This window comes from Lepidothrix coronata, unplaced genomic scaffold (genome assembly GCF_001604755.1).
Source record: "Lepidothrix coronata isolate B3197 unplaced genomic scaffold, Lepidothrix_coronata-1.0 Scaffold181, whole genome shotgun sequence".
NCBI lineage: Eukaryota > Metazoa > Chordata > Aves > Passeriformes > Pipridae > Lepidothrix > Lepidothrix coronata.
Window position 1 is genome coordinate 96,808 of NW_016690361.1, and position 20,528 is coordinate 117,335.

At 37.0% G+C, this 20,528-nt stretch overlaps 1 protein-coding gene across 1 annotated transcript; it reads left to right on the forward strand.

The window, feature by feature from the left end:
* The first annotated feature begins 1,740 nt into the window (after positions 1–1,740).
* DECR1 (2,4-dienoyl-CoA reductase 1, mitochondrial) lies at positions 1,741–16,894 on the forward strand. Its single transcript, XM_017830592.1, has 10 exons — positions 1,741–1,824; positions 5,122–5,324; positions 6,228–6,285; positions 6,426–6,512; positions 8,950–9,097; positions 12,223–12,322; positions 13,600–13,672; positions 15,835–15,981; positions 16,297–16,359; positions 16,454–16,894. Exons 1-10 carry the CDS (start codon positions 1,753–1,755, stop codon positions 16,511–16,513), a joined length of 1,011 nt encoding a protein of 336 aa, XP_017686081.1. The 5' UTR covers positions 1,741–1,752; the 3' UTR covers positions 16,514–16,894.
* The last annotated feature ends 3,634 nt before the right edge of the window (positions 16,895–20,528 follow it).

Below are 20,528 nucleotides of genomic sequence, written 5' to 3' on the forward strand. Positions count from 1 at the left end.
TAGTATAGACCTAGTGATAGTTTTTTTGTCTTTCATGGCAAGTTTTCTAACTGCACAGATTCATCAAGTGTCGTCTCTTCCCCTCAAAACCAGCAGCTTTATTAAATCTCTATGTTCTTACAGGTACCATTCATTTTCCTCACACCCTTACCCTCTCATTCCTTATGGGCAGATATGACTCTGCAGGTTTCTCTGCCTTATTACCCAGGCTGTGCAAATGGGTAGGTATCAGTCAGTCATTACCTTTCTGGTTGGCCAGTCTATGTGCTCAACATAGATAAACTGAATGTCTTGTTACCTCAACATAATCCCCTGTCACTGAATGGCTTAATGTTCGCAGACTGCTCAGGCCTTTTCTGAACTCCCTTGACAGTGCTGAATTTGAAATGAGGAATCTTGATCTTTCTGATAAACTTTGCCTCATGGCAGTCAGCCAGTGTTGGTGTGTGCGGTGGAGCCAGCACAGAGCCTCTGTGCTGCTGCCCAGGAGTGATCTGTGAATGCACAGTCTCACCCCAAATCAGGCCGCATGTTACCCACTCCATTTGAAATCCCATTTATCAGACAGCTGTGCCACCCCTTTTCTCGCATTCCTTAAATAAACAACTCTCCTCCCCCAAAAACACACACCAAAAACTGGCCACCATGCTAAGGGTAGAGGGCACAGAAAATCCTGGGTTTAGATCACAAGGAAAAAAACAAAACAAAACAAAACAAAGAAAACAAAACAAAACAACAACAACAACAAAATCCTAACAAAAACAAACAAACAAACAAACAAACAAAAATCCAACAACAACAAAAGGAAGAAGATAGTTATTTAGTGTCCTTTAAGTAGCACTGAGTAAATCACAGTAATAAAACCCCAACTCAGTGAAGCAGTTAGCCTGAACCCTGACCCTCACAGCTGGAACTGGAGGTGCCAAGGTGGTGGCAGTGGCCATGAAGGTGCCCCTGTGTTTTCCAAAATAGGTTCTTTCTCCCAGTGTGCAAGAGGCCAAATCCTCGCAGAGTCGAGGTATTTGATTGATTTACAGTTCTGTGAAGAAAGGGGTGCTGGGTGATAAGTCCACAAAGCCAGCACAACGACTTCCAAAACTTTTCACTGAATGTATATTTTAGCAAATAAAGACACTAACATGCATTGTCCTCTTTTTAAAGAGTATTCTATCTTCTACTGGTTAATGATTCTGTCACTTCTCAAGCTAATTAGTCCGCAGGCTCAGTCTTTCTCTTTTGGGTCCGTGGGCGTCTTCCCCTGCCAGAATTAACTTTTACCCAGTCGGAGTTGATTTCACCACAGTTGCTGAGTTGTCTTTATTAGCTTCTTTCCTGTCTTCGGGTTCTGCTAAATGTCCTTGTGGTCTGTAAATTCTGCATTCTTCGTGTCCACTATCAGTGGTACATCCTTTTTCCCGAGCTTTGTTAACCTCCCGTCTGAGATAGCTGAAACATAGATAGCCTTAAACCCTTAACAAGTAATTTGCCATTCTAACACCTGGACGTCGCTTACAGCTTGCTTATTAGCTGCTGTTTCACGGACTAAATCTCCTTTCTTGTGGATTACGCTTGAAAGCGGACAAAGATCAAACACCAAAGAACATCCTTTCTTAAGAACATTTTTACACATTCCACATTTCGCAACACCTGGGGCGGCGGCGGCCTCGCCGGCTCCGTGCCCTCAGCGGCTCAGACGGGCGTGGCCGCGGTGCCCGCCCGGTGCCGCCCGCGGCGCCACCCCCGCGGGGCAAGATGGCGGCTGTGGCGGCGGCGGGGCTGTGGCGGCGCGCGGTGCGCGGCTCCTGTTTCTGTGGCAGCGGGAGGGTAAGGCGGTCCCTGCGCTGCTGGGGCTCAGCGGGGACGGCGGCGCCTCGGGGGTGCTTCGCCACCTCCTGCCCCCCTGCCCCGGTTTGCCGGGGCGCCCTTGTCCCCTCTCAGGGCACGGCGGGACCCTGCGGACGGTTTCTTGCTGTCGTCGGAGCTGTGTCGAGGGGCGGCTCAGGCCGGAGGAGGTCTCCGGCCGCTGGTCTTGGGGAAACAGCCAGGAACCCCCCCGAGAGTGGGAACACTCCTCGGTTCTCCTCAGCTCCCGGCTCTGTCTCGGAGCCCCCGCAGAGGACGCGGCCCCTGCCCACGGCCGGGCAGTTCCCGTATCTCCCATTTCAGTGCGGGCTGTGGGGGCATTGGCGTCGCCCTTTGCCCCCAATACCAAAGCTGTTTGGGTAACGTGGTTTGAATGTTGCTGTCCAAACTGTGGCGTGGCTGACTTGTGACCGTGGTGATCTTATTGCAGCATTCCAGTACCTCAGGGGAGCCTACAAAAAATCTGGAGAAGGGCTTTTTAAAACGGCATGTAGTGGCAGGACAAGAGGGAATGTATTCAAACTGAAAGAGAGTAGGTTTGTATTGGATATGAACAGGTTGCCCAGGGAAGTTGAGGATGCCCCAGGTTGGATGAGATTTGAGCAGCCTGGTCTGGTTGAAGGTGTCCCCGCCCATGGCAGGAGTTTTGGAACTAGATGATCTTTAAGGTCCTTCCCAATCCAAACCATTCTGTGATTGGGGGTTGCTGGAGGCTGTTCCTAGTGAGTTCTCCCAGGGCACAGTGCTTCTTACCAGTGACTGCTTATGTGTTTCTGAGATGACTTTCTGCAGTAATTTCACAAGTCACTTCTACCTCCTGAGTGAGGGTTGTTTTATGGCTTGTCTATGATTTGGATGTTTGTTGGGTGTTTTGGTTTTTTTGTTCTAGTTTTGTTGAAACAGTTTCCTGGCTTCTATATATCTCTGTTTACACCTGAGGCATAATTTAAAACCTTGACCTTAAATAGTAGAATGATTAAATTGAGTGGATCCTGTCGTAGAAGCCCCTTGTGCAAGCTAGTAATGAGACGATAGCTGTCTAATGAAAAGATTGCTGAATTATACCGACTTCACTTCACTGGCTTCTGGATATCATTACAGTACTTTATTAGTCTTGGTGCAGTCTTCTGCCAGCCCCTGCTATGGCCTGTTTCCTAATCTTCCTCCCTGGAGCAGAAGGAAAGCTGCTTGCATGGTTTTGTAGTGGTGAGCAAGACCAGTGGCTGTGTCTGTCATTTAACAGAGCACCTAATCAGGGAGCCTCAGTACTGCCTAGGGGTTATGTCCCTATCCTGAAGGAAGAGGGAGTCTGAGTGCTGTCTTGATTTGCAGTCTCTGCCTTCAGCTGAAGTTCTCCAGTGGGAGCTTTTCTCCTGAAGAGAGATGAGTAGGAAACTAAGAAAGTCCCAAGAGAGAACCTTCATACTTCCCTTTTCTGGAGGCTTAGTAATAATGTGGTACTCTGTCAAAGTATGCAAATTTTATTTTCACTATAGAATTAAAAAAAAAAATCAGTATTTTACAAACTTTACAATTTTTTAGTAGTGGATCTGAAGAATTGTATTATTTTAGAAAAATGTGATATTCTTCAGAATTTCCTTTTGGTCTACTTGTGTTCCTTAGAACTACCTTTTGTTTCTTTTTTTTTCTTTTTTTAGTTTTTTGTGACAAACCTATTGCACAAAGCTGAAGAGTCCAAGTTCCAGAAAGAATCCCTGAAGTACACACTTGATACAAATGCTGTAGGGCTTACTGCACTGCTTTACTTTTGTGATAATTCTAGCTTTAGTTCAAGCTTTACTTTCTGAATTTTGTTACCCACAGCTCTTCTTCACTCCTAGCTTTTCACAGAATATTCTGAGTTGGGAGGGAGCTACGTGGATCATCGAGTCCTACTCTTAAGTGAATGGCCTGTACAGGGATTGAACCTGCAGCTTTGGTGTTATTAGCATCATGCTTTAGGCTCCATTAAATTGTCACTGTAGTTCCATGATTGTTCTCTCTGTTTTCACTTGTATTACTTATGCAGATGTATTACCACACAGAAAGATTCACATGCACGCTTTCTCAGACCAGATTTAAGCCCTGTGAAACCCCCAGTGCATTGTAGCTTTGGCATGTACAGGTTAATCATCTACCACTAAAAGTGTTATTTTTTAATTTTAGTGCTGAAAATGTTAGTACGGATTATTATTAGAGAAAATAAATATAATTTACAGTCTTCTAATTTTTTGCAAATCAAGTCTAGTTTTGTCGTACTTGAAAGTGTTTGCAGCTTCAGGTTAAGGTAATTTTTGTATTCTAAATAATAAGGGAATTTCTGAATTATTGCTGTAATGCTGCTGTCCCAAGGCATTTAATTCAGTCATTAGATTAGGGCTTGAGTTAGTTTAATGTATTGGGATGCTAGAAATATCCTCTTAGCTGTTTTTGTTGTGACTTTCCTGGTGACATCAAAATTGCTGATTGAATTAGTGGGATGTTTTCTTACTGGTATAGTTTGCTAGATGTAATATTGAATTTTCTTCTCTTTTCATGTGTGTTTTTAAACACATTCCAAATATGTCTTTTTGTAGGGACCAGTTCTTGAGAGGCTAATTTACTGTAAATGGTATTTCTGCAGGGACAGACTGTGATACTGGTAACCAGACCGCACTCAGTTTTGTCTGGGAGATGACATTGGTTTCCTTAGCAGCACCAGAACCGATTGGGACAGGTCTTGTGGAGTTTGATTCTGTCCCATTCTCCAGTAAAGAAGGTGGTTTTGTTGCCTGCAGCAGTAGAGGATCGAAACCTTTTGCAGTAGTAAAGGATCAAAAGCTTTTGAATTTGTAAATATGTACAGATGTAGCCTCTGAATCACATGGATTTTTTTATGCATAAAGTTCAGTGCAGATATGAATCCCAAGCCCAAATTCTACTGGCAGTCAATAATTAGTTGGTAATGGTTTTCCACATGCTTTAGTAAAAGCTATAGACACAAAAATACACAAAATAGCAAGAATCATGGTTAAAATATTTTCTCCAGTTGTAATGGAATATCTAAAAATAGTTCAAGTGCTTTCCTAGTGTAGTGTTAGCGTCAAAGTGAAGGTCCGTGTGTGTTGCTATAATACAATCTGGTCATTCTTACATTCAGTTTATAATTAAGGCAGTTATGGTTGTTACTTCCACTGGCATAAGAAAATCTGATCTTGTGTAACAATCCTGTATACAGAAAGGAGGGAAAAAACTAACTTTTCTCTTAATTTCTTTCAGTTTTTCAGCCGTGGGCCAAATGTGCTGCATCAAGACAGCAGTGCACCACAAGCTGCATTCTTTTCACCTCTTCAAAAAGTGATGTTGCCACCAAATACCTTCCAGGGGAAAGTGGCCTTTATAACTGGTGGAGGTACTGGGCTTGGCAAAGGGATGACAACAGCTTTGTCCAGTTTAGGTGCCAAGTGTGTTATAGCAAGCCGGTAAATATTAATGAAGATGTTTTAGAGCTGTCATTTAGTACCAAATACTGAATAGATCTGTTTTCTTCTTCATAAACTGGAAAATATTATTCTATTTATTCTACTTCAGTGCTCTTTCAAGTTATAATGTCATGTTCTGGATTCTATAAACTTGCAGATCCATCTACAGATGGCTAATTGGGTAAAAAACAATAGGAAGAAATAAACCAAATGCTTTTCTGTGAAATGTGGCAGCAAACAACCCTGAATATTAAACATAAATTCAACTAAAGCCTTAAGGAGAACAAAAAATAATATATTATTACAAGTGTTCTTGAGACAGATTTGAATCGCAATAGAGAATTAAAGCCATTCCTCTTCTGACTTTAACAAGAGTCCTGGTTTTCCCTTGATGAAGATGATCTTTCTGCAGCTCTTTTAAGTAGCACTGCAGTAAAGTCTAGAAAAACAATCTAATTTTTAATCAAATTAAACAGAAGTATTGTGACATTCATCCAAACAGTGGTTTAGTTAGTTTTAAATCTCAATATGCATCTCTTAATTAGTGCTAGTAGAGTAGTAGCTAAACTATGTGTGATGATTGTATATTCTGAAAGAAAATACTTTTTCTAGCTTGTGACGTGCGATTAACTTTAGATAGTCTCTTACTGTAGTCACTTTTGAGTTGCTTTGAAGTAGCACTAACCAGAAATTACTTAGCTTTGAAGTTTTCATTCAGCAGGTTAGTGTCTAAACATAGTCTTAATCTTAAAGCTCAGTTTTTGTGAAAATCAGCAACATGCATGTGCACAAACACCTTTATTAAGTAGTAGCTCATCCTTGCTCAGAAAATCATGAGATTTTATTAATCTGAATGGTAATTGCATTTAACTGAAATAAGGGATGTTGTCTACTTATTTCTAGGAAGCTTGATGTTTTGAAAGGAACAGCAGAAGAAATTTCTTCTAAAACAGGGAATAAGGTACATTTTTAAGGGATTGTGAATATGTTACTTATTGTACTTTTTAGAATTTTTTTGGATTGATGTGCTTCTGTGGACTTGTTTAGCCTATGAGTGACATAGTTTTCAAGTCTAACAACTGCCTTTCGATTATTATGCAGGTTCATGCCATCCAGTGTGATGTGAGAGATCCAGTTTCAGTTAAGAATGCTGTTGCTGAAACAATCCAACTGGCAGGACATCCTGATGTAAGTGTTTTACAGAAAGGAAAGAACTTCATTTTTCATTACTGAAAATACTTTGCACAGTAGGTATGAAGAAAACTACTATGCTAGAAAGTTAGTGGAATCTAAAGAGACACTAGACTGAACAGTGGCAGTACTTCAAGGTAAAGCAAACATTAATAGTTAGACAAGAACCACTCTGTTCCTGTGGTTCTTAAAATACTTAGAGGCCAGGTGGACAAAACATCCTTATCTTTACTCTGAGGATTAATATTTTCTTTTAAACAGTAGGACAATTCTGATGGGATTCTTTGAATTAATTAAGTGAACAGAATATTGCCCTTAAATCCTCCTGAACAGGTGACTTACCTGTGTTTACTGAATTGCAGCTGTTGCTTATTAACAGAATGTCTCTCAAATTAGAAATGGAAGTTATCATAAACATCATCTTTGATCCTTGCTTAGACTTTTTAATATACACAAAAAAAGTTCAAACTTGAAGACTAATTTCTCATAAAATCAAGAAAAAAGTATTCAGCCAAGCTAAGCATCTGTTCTTTAATAGTTTGGCACAAAACACAGGGCTCTTTACATCAGACTCTGAGAAGGGTGGTCTGGTGGAGTCCAAAGCAAATGATAGGCACCAAATTTTGATTTGATTGTGAGATAAAAACTTTGATCCTACTAGCTGATAGAAAGTATGATGAGGCTGTTAACATTGTTGTAAAGGATAGTCAGATTTAAAACTGTTCACTGTAGATTTAGAATTGTTGTATGCATATTGTAGACAATTTGCGCTCACCAGGAGCTTCCTATAGATGTGGTAGAGAAACTACTGAATTTTAAATATATTAAGAAGTGGAGAAACTGTTTCTTGCAGCTGTTTGCTATAACAGTGCTAGAAATAAGGCAGCTCACTGTCCTGACGTGTAGACAAGATACTCTGGGATTTTTTTGACTACTGCTAAATGCCATTTTTGGCCAAAACACATTATGATCTCCAGATTTTAAGTGTGTGCAGAGAGAGAGGAGACTTTTTCCTGTATTTTATGTTTTTAGTACACAAGTAGTTCTCTGAATAAGTACTTCCCATGACTTGTTCTTTACTAGCATTTACTTTCTCTTTAATTTCCCATATTCTGTGTATTTAAGATAGACTGCAGAGTAAATTGAATATTCAGTTCATTTTGTCCAGTTTTTCTTTTAGTGACAGACAAGAGATGTAAATTTATGAATACTGCAAGCCTGGGTATCACTCCCTGCCACTGTGCATGTGAGGTGAGATCTCAAAAATAGAAGTTAATGGCAGTATGATAGTCCTTCTAGCTTTGCTTTATTCATTCTGCTCCTAAGACCATTACTCCCAATTAGAAAGCAATCATTTTTTTGTCATGGATTACTTTTCAGTCCTGTATATCTCAAAGATTGTATTGTGCAGTCCTTAGTTCACTAGTTTTAGTATTATGTCTTTGCTGTATTTATTCAGTGATTCAAGTAACCATCCAACATCTTGAGGTGTTTGGATTTTTTTTTCTTCATAACTCCAGGGAGGCCTTTAAATTATATTTGCTATCCATATGTATAATTTATGACTGCTGTATATTACTAGTCTTATATTCATGTTATATGTGCTGTGCTCTGCTTTGTTATTGAAAATTCTGATGTCTTCATTTAGCCTGGAAGTTCTTCAGGACTTTGTTTTACATGCAAACCTTCATGAATCGAGGTGCCATTCTTTAACCAATACACCATTTTATTACTTCAGCACATTATATGACTAAATATGCAGGATCCGGCCACATAGGTTTTGGTTTAAAAACTGCTTATGTGATGCTTAAAACGTTATCTACTCTATTGGCTTGAAGGGCTAAGCAAATAATAAAGTGAAAGTATTCTCTGCCTAATTATTGTTTATAGAAAAGCAGCAAGTGAGGGATGTACATCTATTCAGTGAATGTTTCATAGCAGTTGCTTGTGGCACACTGTGTCAGAATCTCCTCGTCATGACTGATTTGACTTCCTGTTATGCAGCAGTCAGCCAATCCAGACTTTAGTTACCAGGTTGCCTGAACTTCTTTTGCTTTTATTCCCATGCATCCATTATATTAAATATGTGGGATATTGGAACTTGGTGGGGACAAACTTTTCTGTTAGGATGCACTTCAGATACTGTGGAAAACAGTGACTTAAGTCACCCTCTACATTTATGGTTCCTCAGTACTAGACTAGTAATTACAGTAGTTTGGAAATATGACTCATTTTCTGTTACTGACACATGTCTGTGCTGCAGATGTTAAAATTCTGATGGATTATTTTCTCTCTCTCCCCACCCCCTGTGCCTCATTTGATGAGGATATTTTTGCTTTTGTACCTGGAAACACTAGGAAGTTCCTTGTAAGTCCTTTGGTTTTGTCTCGGGAATAGTTCTTTTTAGTTAACTCTTAAATTTTCCTTTTTTCAGGTTGTGATAAACAACGCAGCTGGAAACTTTATTTCCCCTTCTGAACGACTTTCTGCTAATGCATGGAGAACAATAACAGATATTGTGCTTAATGGTACTGCTTTTGTAACTCTGGAAATCGGAAAGGAGCTCATTAAAGCCCAAAAAGGTATCTTAAGATAAGCACTGTGACATGTTATTACTTGCTTTCCTTGCCTTGCTATTATTATAGTAGTTGGAAAAGAAATACAATTTTTAACATTCTTCTAGAAAGGAACTTCACTATCAGTGAAAACTGTACGTAGGTATCACACAGTAGATCTGGCTAACAATTATTTCATTGTAGCCTTACAGGCCTTACAATTGGATCCAGAAGTCATGAGGTTGAATATAAAAATGGGAGTTCTAGTTGTAAAACATTTTTAAAACTAAAAAAAATAAGGCTTTGTGTAAAACAAGTGCTGTTATTTCTTTTAAGTCTGTGTTGGTTTCATTGAGCAACTGAACATGAGATATTTATTTACATGAACAGCAAGTCAGGATATCCCCTTGAAATTTCCTCCTACTCTTAAATAAGTAAAATTTACAGCTGTGCTATTTGACTAATAGTAGTAGAGAATATTACCTTTGAGATAACTTGAAAGATAATTTCAAAATTGAAATGTGTTAGAGTTTATTTTCCCAGAACCCTAGTTCTAGACTACCTAGGAGTTTAATCCAATATCATAGCTTTACCTTAAAAATATGACAGTTCTTTCTTATACTATTTAGCCAAAGATTTGCTTAACCAGATTATTGTCTTTAAGGGAAAGATAATGTATGCCCTTCTATGTTATTTCATAGATTATATACAAAGAACTGCTTTCATTTTATATTATCTTCCAGTTACAAATTGAAAAACAATGAGAGTGGGGTTTTTTTTGATCAGAATTATATAATCTCAAATTCATTTAAAAGCAGTAGCTGTATTATGGTTTTTCATGTGCCCTCACTTCTGAATCTTGTTTTCTAGGTACAGTCACTGTGTTGCAGTACTACTTTATTATTTGCACTGTATTTCTCTAACTTCTGAATTAGTTGAATTTCTTCAAAACTTCTCTCCGAAAAGTACTCATTGAGTTTATACTATTTAATTATAACAATATAAAGTTAATGTTATTTTGGTAGGTCTGTAACAGTTTTTGTTAGTATATAGGTATGTCCCTCCTATATTTTAGCAGCACATGAAAAAATCATTCCACCATTTTAAAAAATGTTGATATTCCCACATTAGAAACCCGTCCCCAGTTCTGACTTACTGTATAATTACAGCAGACCATTTTAATACTTTGCCTTATGGCCTTCCAGGTTCATGCAGTGTTTCTGTATAGTAATGTGAAATATGGCTTCAAACGTGCTTTTGGCTTTGCTGTTGTGGAATGAAAAACTACTTTCCTTTCTTCCATCCTCAGATTTGGTAAAATTCAGAAGTTATTCACCTTCATGTCATCTCTCTTGCTTTCGCTTCTAAGCTTATAAAACATGTGAATTTCTTTTGCTGTTACTTGCATGCCTTCTTTCTAGGGGATTCCATCTGTAAGTAAGACTTTTTATTTAAGGCTTTCTTTAAGACATGATTTTGCAAGTAAACCAATTGTACCTCTTTGTCCCCTCATTCTCCACCTTTGTTTTCTTCTTACTTGCATGCTTTTCTAATTTTGAGCAGCTACCTTAGTTTCTGATGTGATGGTGATGCTAACTAATGCAGATATTTTAGAGCAGTCTGTGAGGATACTATGAATCTGACAGTTTCTAAAACATTGACACATCCTTTAGGTCTGCAGCATGACCTACATTAAATCTAATGTAAATAATAAAACTTTTCTGCTTTTAGACACCCAAGTTTTTACTGGTATTTAAAAGGAATTTTTATTCTGCTAGTGTGTTACGTATTTTTACAACGAGGGAGAAGTTAATTGCTGAGTTGTTGTCCATTTTATGAATATAGGCTTTACAAATAAAAGTTGTGTATGAACTGAAGCGTACTTTAAACTTCAGAGCTGTAAATTTATCAGTTATTCTTGCTTCTGTATTAGATTCACCTAACTCACCTCTACTTAACTTGTATTTTAAAAAAATCTGTGGTTTAATTCTGTGAAATGTATAATTAGCAATCATCTCTAGATAGCTTCAGAGTTGTTCTGTGGTTTTTTTTCCTTGTGTTGATTTTTCTTTTCAGAGTCTCTCAATGTAGATTACATTTTTATTAGCAGGATCCATGGTTTCTGGATATCTGCTGGCATTTCAATCATGCTTGCTTATGGTTCTTTTTAGTTTCTTTTGTGTAACACTGTAAGTTTTTACCTGAGTTTCTACTTCACATGCAGTCTATCAGTGATGTATATTGTTTTAGAAATACCCCTGGGTAGCTTTTCTAATTAAATTATTTTTAAAATACAGAAAGTAGAACAGTTATTTTAGTTACTGTGGCATAAGTAGTGAACTGTCATCCCTTGTCCTCCATTTCCCAGTTACAGTAAGCTCATACTAGTCATTGACCAGACAGTTGGAATTTGCAGGATTCTATAAAAGAAAGATTAAATAAACAGTTGCAGTTTCCATTATTTTCCAGAATGTTTTTTTGCTAAACCTGTTACAAAATACAGCATATAAAAGAAAGTAGTCTTTTTATAACAGAGTTTGTTGTGATAATAATGGAGAAAGTTATGCAGGTTAACTTCGTAATAGACTCTACTGCAGAAAAAGCTTTTGAAAATGTCTTTAAAAAATTACTTTTTTTCTGCATAAACTTTTACTCAAGGCCTCAACTGTGTCATTTTAAGATTATGCCAAACCTAATCATAAATGCTGATTCCCCCCCCTCAGGAATTGATGAAATTAGGGCAAAATACCTGATTACTGATAACTAGACTAGTGCAGCTTCTGAAAAAAACAATGTAAGATCTTAGGCCTTCACTCCAGTTAGACTGATTTGTGCATTAAATTCATTAATCAGTAGAAGTGTGAGGCTTTAGACCTTTGGAACTTTATCAATAGCTATTTACACTTACCTGAAACAACTCTTAAAAGTCTTGCAAAAGAGGGAACTGAAATAAAAAGGCTTGAAAATAAAGTTTCCAAGACTATATTTCTAAAATGCCTTTTCACAACCCAGAGTGAAATGGCATCCCTAACACTTGAACTGCTAACTTCTATACCACTGATATTACTTTTACCTTAAGTTCAGAGTTTGATCTTCATGTATTTTTGTTTGTTTAGTGTGGGATTTTTTTTAAATGTGTTTGCACCTTCTAGGAGCAGCATTCTTGGCTATTACAACAATTTATGCAGAGAGTGGTTCAGGATTTGTGTTGCCAAGTGCCTCTGCCAAAGCTGGCGTAGAAGCAATGAGCAAGTAAGTAATATAGCAAAATGTGTGCTCTGGTTTTCACATCCTTTAGGTAGAGTAATTGGTGCATAAAAGTGGAGCTAGTTGGTGTAATCCTCCTATTCCATTGTACCATAAAAGATCCCTTCAGGCTCCAGTCTTGTCTTAGCAATATCTTAGTATGCTGACAGCTTCTTACAGAAAAAAGTATTAACTGTTATTGTTGTGATAGTTTCTATCACAAGGCAAAGATACAGACAAGTAGGACTACTCTTTTGGCAATAGCAAGTTCCAAAGTTTCAGTTTTAAAGAATTTTGATATTCAGATTCTCTTGTGTTCTCATAGGTGAACCAACACTTCAAGACAGTTATTAAGGGAACTGTTCAAGGTCTATAGTACCTTGCATGTTCTTTTGTCTCAGGAAAAGATGTACTTGCATTTGGGTACACTATACTGTGGCTTTACCTCTGTTTAGTTTCATCAAGAAATTTGTTTCCTGTCACTATTTTAAATTAAGGTCTGCAGTTATGCTTAATTCAGAACAGTATTGTGTAAGGTATTCATGTTACTCGGCAAACAAAAGGATTTCTCTCATTATTAACTTCACGCTAGTCCATAGCACATAGACCTTCCTCTGCACTTCAGCAGAAGGAATTGAATAGTTTGGCAGCTTTCTGCTAGAAAAGTTACTGCTAGAAATCTTTATCCAGAAAAAAACGAAGGACTGAATAATGATTTTGATTTCTGTTCTATAGAGCTGTAACTGAAATTTGTACTTTTCAGAGACTTTATGACTCAGCTAATTAATTCACCATAGTAAATCATCTATCCAAAATACTTGTTATGCAGACAAAATGTCATAAAGCAAAATTATTTTAGTGGTCCCATATTAGAATGTGTCCTCTGTTTTGTGTTATTTCAAAACGCTCAATGTGAGAGCTATGTTGAAAATGTTAGAAAAGTATACTTGTGGGATAGTCCAAGTAGCCAGAGAAAGATGGTGGCCTAACAGTCGTTTGTCAAGGAATTTAGGTGCTGAAATCATCTGTGATTTTCAGGGGAGTAAGACTTGCTCCTTAATGCTGCTTTATCTAGGATGCATCTATTAAATCAATATTCCTATTTGTGAATGCGTTTTTGTTTTGTTTTTTTTTTTTTCTTCTCTGAAATGTTTTTGTTAAGAACAAGAATAAAACCTTAATAGAAATGCTTGTTTCAGGAAAGTTCTAATGTTTTTTTTCTGAATAGGATTATTAAAATATTGTGTTTAAAATATTGATGCGTTCTGTTAATGAATTTTTAGGTCTCTTGCGGCTGAATGGGGTAAATATGGCATGAGATTCAATGTGATTCAACCAGGTCCAATAAAAACAAAGGTACATAGCATGAAGTAAAACACAGCCTTGAATATGCTTTGTAGTACAGACTTAACTTTAACATAGTCTAACTTTAACATAGTCTTTTCTATAACTGTTAAATTCAAGTATGATTTCCTTGGTAGTCAAGACTCTGCTGGAATATTGAACACGCTTCTCACTCAGATGCTTTTTGTAAGATAGGATTTCTTGAACTTCAGAAATGTGCCACTGCCCTTTCTACTACAGCTGATTTAAACTGAACCCGTTTTAGTGTTTTAGAGAATTTGTATATCAAAATACTTAATGTTGATTCTTATCAACTGTTCGTACCTAGTTTGTCAAGTAAAGTGAATTTGGACAGTTGGTGGAGTAAAGTGCCTGTTTCTGCCTGAACTCCTAATTATTAGACAAAATATTAATTCCAAAATCTCAGAATCTCTTTTAGGTATATGAGAACAGAATCTCACTAGTTTTCTTGAAAATCTCAAAACTAGAAAAACTTAAGTTGGCAAGGAAACGAGAACCTTTGATGTGAGTGAAAAGGAGGACTGGAGGGTTTGAAGGAAGTAATCCAGACCAGCTGGAACAGGAAGAATAAAGAGAGCAGTCCTGCAGGAGGAGAGAGGAGGATCCGTTTCCCATTGAATCAAATTATTACAATTATGAGCAGTAACAGCTAATAATGGTATTGCTACTACCTGTAAAATGTTTCACAGTTGGTTTTACTGTTGTTTTGGGGGTAGGGGTGCAGAGTTGCTTTTCTTTTTACTTTTTCTTTTTTTTTTTTTTTTTTTCTTTTTTTTTCCTTTTCTCCTCTTGTCAGTTTTAGATCCGCTGTACGGCTTAGTTAAAACTCATTTGACTGTAAAGAAAAGCAAATGGCAGAATCAGCAGGGTTATAAGAATGTTGAAATAGCATTATAAGATCAGACCAAAAGTCCACCAGGCCTTGTATCTTGTGGATTTTTAGACAAGAGTAGAAGAAAAACATTTAATAACATTTCTTTGTGTCATCAACCTCTAGCATTCTGGGGATTTTGATACAGTTGGTGTCTCTTCATATTGCAATTATCTTCATAGATTTTATTCTTCCATTACTTGTCCTGTTCCTTTTTGAATCCATATAAATGTTTGGCATCCACTATATCACATCATGAGATCTTTTCAATTTATAAATTCTCATAATTTTTGGCAAGTTAAGTGCTTTAAATGTCAATATTACTACCTCCTGTTAATGTTTCTTATTTAAATGAATAGTGTAAAACACACTTGAAATACTGTGTGTTCTTAATAAAGTACTATATTTGTTGTACTGGTTCCGAGTTCAAATTTCCCTCAAAACATAAAAAGGCTTTACTTAAGACAGCATATTGCAAAATCAAGGTTTTCTGCCTTAGGGGCTGTATCCATTTATCTAAAAAATACTGTTGTAAGTCATGATGGGAAAAGAAAAAGGCATACAAGCTCAATAGCATTAAGGTTATAAACTGGCTTTTAAAAACATGGCAACAGATGACTTAAATGGCATGACTATAGCCATATTTACATAAATTACAGTGTGCTTTAACTCATAACTTCAGTAACAATGTAAATATTACTCTTACATTTTTCACATTAGGAGGTTTTTCCTTGTGGAGGAGCCAGGAAGAACAAAAAAACCTTTCTGTTTTGCATGCCATTTTAAGCTATTCAAATACTAAAACTTCCAGTGGCTTACTTTAGTTCTGGCAATTGCTGCAATTTAACTGAACTTTATCTTTTTTTTTCTTTTCCATTTTATTTACTCTGTCATATGTAATTTATTTCTGGCCACTTTCCTGCTCTCTTCTCCCCTGATTCCTCTCCCCTGTCCCTGCAGCAATTTTGAGTCTTGCTTATTTCTTCAAATGTTTACCAAGGGTGTTTGAGGAATAAAGATCATTAATCCCGTATGTGTTTCACAGGTAGATGATGGGCGAGTATCCCAAAAGTGTCAAATTCCAGCTTATCATCCTCAGTAGTTGCAACAGGGATAAATTGTTTTCTCTTTCCTACTCCCTACTTATTCATGCTACTGACAAAGAGGGTGTAGACAGCTTACTCACAAATGTTATCTTCCATGTTGTGTCTGCGGAGTCAAATCTCTGTTGGATTTTATTTTCTGATGTAGTTATAACTTTAATGTTTCTCGTAATTCTCAGGGTGCTTTTAGCCGCCTTGACCCAACAGGCACATTTGAGAAGAAGATGATTGAGAGGATTCCCTGTGGTCGTCTGGGAACTGTAGAAGAAATTGCAAATCTTGCTGCCTATTTCTGCAGCGACTATGCAAGCTGGGTTAATGGAGCAGTGAGTTTTGGTTGATCTCGTTTATACAATTAATCCCATGATGGTATGAGTTTTGCTGATATTTTTTAAAGCGCTGGTTTCAGAAATGAAGCAAAACATCTTACTTTGAAATCCTTTACAAGTATTATTCACCTTTTGATTGTAGTGCATGGTAGTTAGTACTTTTAAAAAGAACTTTTAAAAGTGATTGAATTGCATTATTTTCAGCATGGGGCTTTCTCACTCAAATCAAGAAAAATTACTTTCACAGTTCATAACAGGGGAAGACTACAGAAAAGCCACTATTACTAAATACACTGTTTATGTTTTTTCTAGGTTATTAGGATGGATGGTGGAGAATATGTTTCTATGGCAGGAGAATTCAATGATTTGAAAAGGGTATTCATTTCCTTTCTTGCTGTTTTACATTCAAACACTCGAATGTGTAATTATTGTATGGAATTCCAATAAAATGCTCCTTTTCTTTTATTAGGTTACCAAAGAGCAGTGGGATATGATGGAAGCAATGATTAGAAAAACAAAAGGCTCTTAAAGTACGTAACTGTATGGTGGAGATTCTTGGAAACGAACCACTGCTTTTTCATTAATATTTATAAATAACCATTTGAGAAATAACCTTCAAAATCTTTTGTATGCTAATTTTAATAAAATTTTTTGAAATTGTTGTATTTTGAATATAGCTTATGTGTTTTTCCCCATCTAAAATCTAATCTGTTGCCAACAGTGAACAATAGTTGGTACCTGAAATTTTACTGTTCTTTAGATTGTCTTACACAGCCGTGGTCTACAGTTAGCTTTTTTTTTATCTTTCAGAGGATTTTTTCCTCAGATATATGCAAGTGTCTCTTAATATTGTAATTTTAATAGTGTTTCAGCACTGTCATAACAGAATGTGATTATTAATCTGAAGAAAAAAAAACCCCAGAATTAAGTCCTAATCTTCACACTTCAATAAAAAGTCATAAACTTACAAGTAAAGTTTCAAGTTATTAGCGGGACTAAATACACTGAGACAGGATGTAACTCCTGTGGTTCCTTACAAAATCTTGAAATGTCTAACTGTCTTGGTCTCATCTTTTGTGACATTTTCAGTCTGTTAATTAGCTTATGCTGAACTTTAAAAATGGCATTTAAGGACCTGAAATGCCTTTCTGAGGAGCTCATTCTTTGTCATGATTAACAGTGTTCTTGAAAATGAGAAACTAAAAATCATTTGCTATTAACATATGTGTGACTAGGGGAGTCTCTCCATAAAAAGTGGTTTGTATAAGACTAGTAATGGACATTGGTAAATTGGAAAGTGTTGCTACTCGTTTGTTGAGATTTAGAAAAAATCCCTAGGTTTCATTTGCATTCACAGACTGGTACTAAAGAAATTTTAAGATGACATTACCTCTGAATCTAGTCAGTTTGTCCATCCCAAATAAGCAGGTGATAAAAAAGTTGCTGTCCCTCTTTTAGTATTATGTTTTCCAGATTAGAGAGTTGCTAGTTGTTTTCCCTCCTGCTTCAGACAGTGGTTGGAATTCTTCAAAGAAATTGTCAGGCTCTGGCCTTTACAACCTGAAATCAATGCCTTTTTAATTTTTTCTTTTTTTGTGTTTAACCAGAGCTCCAGCCTGTCTACACACACAGGTGTGAACTTAGTTTTGTGTGCTTTGAGACTGACACAGTGATTTAAGAGTCCAGACCATAGAAGCAATTCAAGGATGTCTTCCTCCAGGTGCTGGCAGTGCTCATGTATTTTTCCTCACAATTCAGGACATACTTACATATACCAACATCTGGCTTTGAAGTCACTTGATTGCCTTATTACAAATCTGAAGCAAGGTGGTATGTGTTCTGCCTGAAGTGTTGGCTACACTAGTGCAGGCTTCCGTGTGCCAGCTTTCTCCCATGAGTGATGGTCCCGTGGGGGATTGAATCGCGTCTCTGGCACTGATAATAAAAACAAGCAAGTGTGTTTATCATAGTAGCCTTCAAGGTGTCTATTGAGCATAATGCAAAGCTTTTTTGTAGTATCTTGAGTTTGTTAGGCCTACTGTCAAGATTGAGTTCTGACATGATATCCATGTCTTTTCCCCAGAAGAGTGATTTAATTCAGAAGTTAGGCCCATATATACTGTTTTTTGCTCATCATGCTTTGCATATACTTATATTTTCTCTTTGTATGGCACAGTTGCATGGTAAGACTTTGACACTTGAAAAACAAGTGTTTCAGAAAAAAAATTCAAATATATGTTTGTGAGCTGTGGTAACATCAAGTATTTCTCTGCAGTATTTAGTAGGTTATCCTCTGGAGCTGGGCTGTGCATGGTCTGTCCTTTGTTTAGAAAGCAAACTTGGCAGAGCTCATTTTGGAAATGTTTCTCTTCCGCAGCAAAAGCAGTGGGTTCCTATGCAAAAGTACTTAAAGAATGTCAAGGGCTTTTGCAGTTTAAAATGAAGACTGCTTTTTGATCTAAAAATTAAAAAATGAAAACATCTTTTCTTTCATTTTTTACTCATCCGAGAGATTAAGGCCAGCTTTGCATCTGGAAGAAACTCAATTTATAGTGAACCTTTAAGGGAGTGAACTTCCTCAGCAAACCATCAGAGTTACTGCAACATATCCTTAAAGGATGGCAGGAGTTGCTTTATCTGATAAGGTCAAAATATTGAAGGAGGCCTCTTAAAGCTTGTCTTGTAAATAGATACTGGAGATTTATTCAATAACAGAACATTTGTCATTTGCAGAAATGGGTATTTCTTCTGAAGTATCATCTTCTACCTGTTTACTGTTCATAGCTAAATGAATTATTAATTGTAATGTAACAACAAAACATTTTTAAAACATGTGTTATTCAGTGATGGAACCAGAAAGCACATTTTAAATTTTAATGAGCATCTGTAATAAGAACAGACTTTCTTTTATCTTGCCTATACCAGTGACATCCATTTCAAACTGCACAAGTTAGTTGCTTTTAGTTTCTGAACATTCTATCAAGATATATACCATGTGTTGATGCTGATTTTAGAATTGGCATATAATGTTTTAAGAGTTATATGTTACTGGATAGTTTACAAAATATTGCCTAATACATAGACCTGGTTAAGTGAAAAGACTTAACTCTGGTCTTGTCATCCACGTCTGCAGGACAATGGAATAGTCTGACTGGGATGCATTTCTTTCATTAAGACTTGGTAGGGACAGGAAAGGAACATTATAATGATGACATGAATCTTAAACATCTCTTAAACATCTCAAGTTTTTGTTTTGCCTAAATACAATTTAATGTATAAATAAAGGAGCAACGTGACATCCGAGCTCAGGAAAAGAACAAAAGCAAGTGCCTTTATAGCAACTGGTTTGGCTTGAAAATTCCATAAGAATCTGTTCCTAATGCTAATGAGAATTAGACTGTCCTGAAAAGGCATAAAATATCCCAAAAACTCAAGAGGTGCCCAATCCATAAGCATGCTCCACAACTGGGTATTGCACAGTGACTGACATAACTCACAGTTATCACAACTGCTTTATTCCAAAGGTAGCAAAGGTGGCAGGAGATAGTGTCCACATTAAACATGCTGTCTTAGACTGGCATATTTGCCTGAGATTGTTACATTCTTCATGCTATCTGAGATTGCCAGTGAGCTACAATGTAAAGGGAAGTGTGAAAAAAAGTATTTATTTGTGGCATAATCGTTCTATGGAGATGAGGTTGGAGGGACAGGAAGGTGGAGGAATGAGTCAGAAAAGGTGATGGTATACATTGGAGATTGCAACAGGAGTCAGTAGGGTTGCAGAAGCAGTTTAATTTTCATGAATCTTAAGGAAAACTTTCCTGGATTCCAAATACCTTTTTTTAAAATGATTTTTGCATGACCCATCAGTCAAAGGTGTTATCACTTCCATGAATTAAAGTTGGAGATGCCCACAAAGGAGATTCATTGTCTGTTTTTAACTGAAAAGTACATCTTCTCTGCTTGATTAAATCCTGAAATTACCCTTTTTATTTCTGCTGATGATTTACTGTCTTTGAACCTGTCTGTTACAATTTCTTAGATTCAATGCTGTAAGGGCAGTAGAGGCTTATAAACAAGTTATAAAATTCATTTAAGATTGCAAATGAAAGAGACCAGTTGTATTACCTCTTCACTGTGATACTAGAACTGCCGTCAGTCTTTGGTTCTCCTGTTTCTGGCAATTCCCTCCTCTTAAATATTTCAGTTACTGTTGACAATATTGCTAATGGTTTTTAATTCAAGAATTTGCTTTATAAGCAGAAGATGACTCTGAGTGGTGTTCCTACCTGTCCATACTGGCTTCCATGTTCATTGTCACATGAACTGCTCATTTATATTTACTTTTTTTCACATATTGATAACATATAAGTAAAGACACTGAATTGTAAGGAAGTTTGTGCCTTTATCTGACTCCATGGAGCGTCTTGTGTTGTAACTGCTAAGCATGTAATCCCACTTCAACCAGGGTAACCCCACAGTCTTTTATGTGATTGTTTAATATGCAGTAAAATAGTCTGGGATTTCAGTACACCGGTGTGCAC

Excerpts from the sequence above, each read along its gene's own strand:
- DECR1 (XM_017830592.1), top strand. The coding sequence starts at position 1,753 with ATGGCGGCTGTGGCGGCGGCGGGGCTGTGGCGGCGCGCGGTGCGCGGC. Across the intron at positions 5,325-6,227 it reads AAGTGTGTTATAGCAAGCCG|GAAGCTTGATGTTTTGAAAG; the intron begins GTAAATATTAAT and ends ACTTATTTCTAG. Across the intron at positions 9,098-12,222 it reads GCTCATTAAAGCCCAAAAAG|GAGCAGCATTCTTGGCTATT; the intron begins GTATCTTAAGAT and ends TGCACCTTCTAG.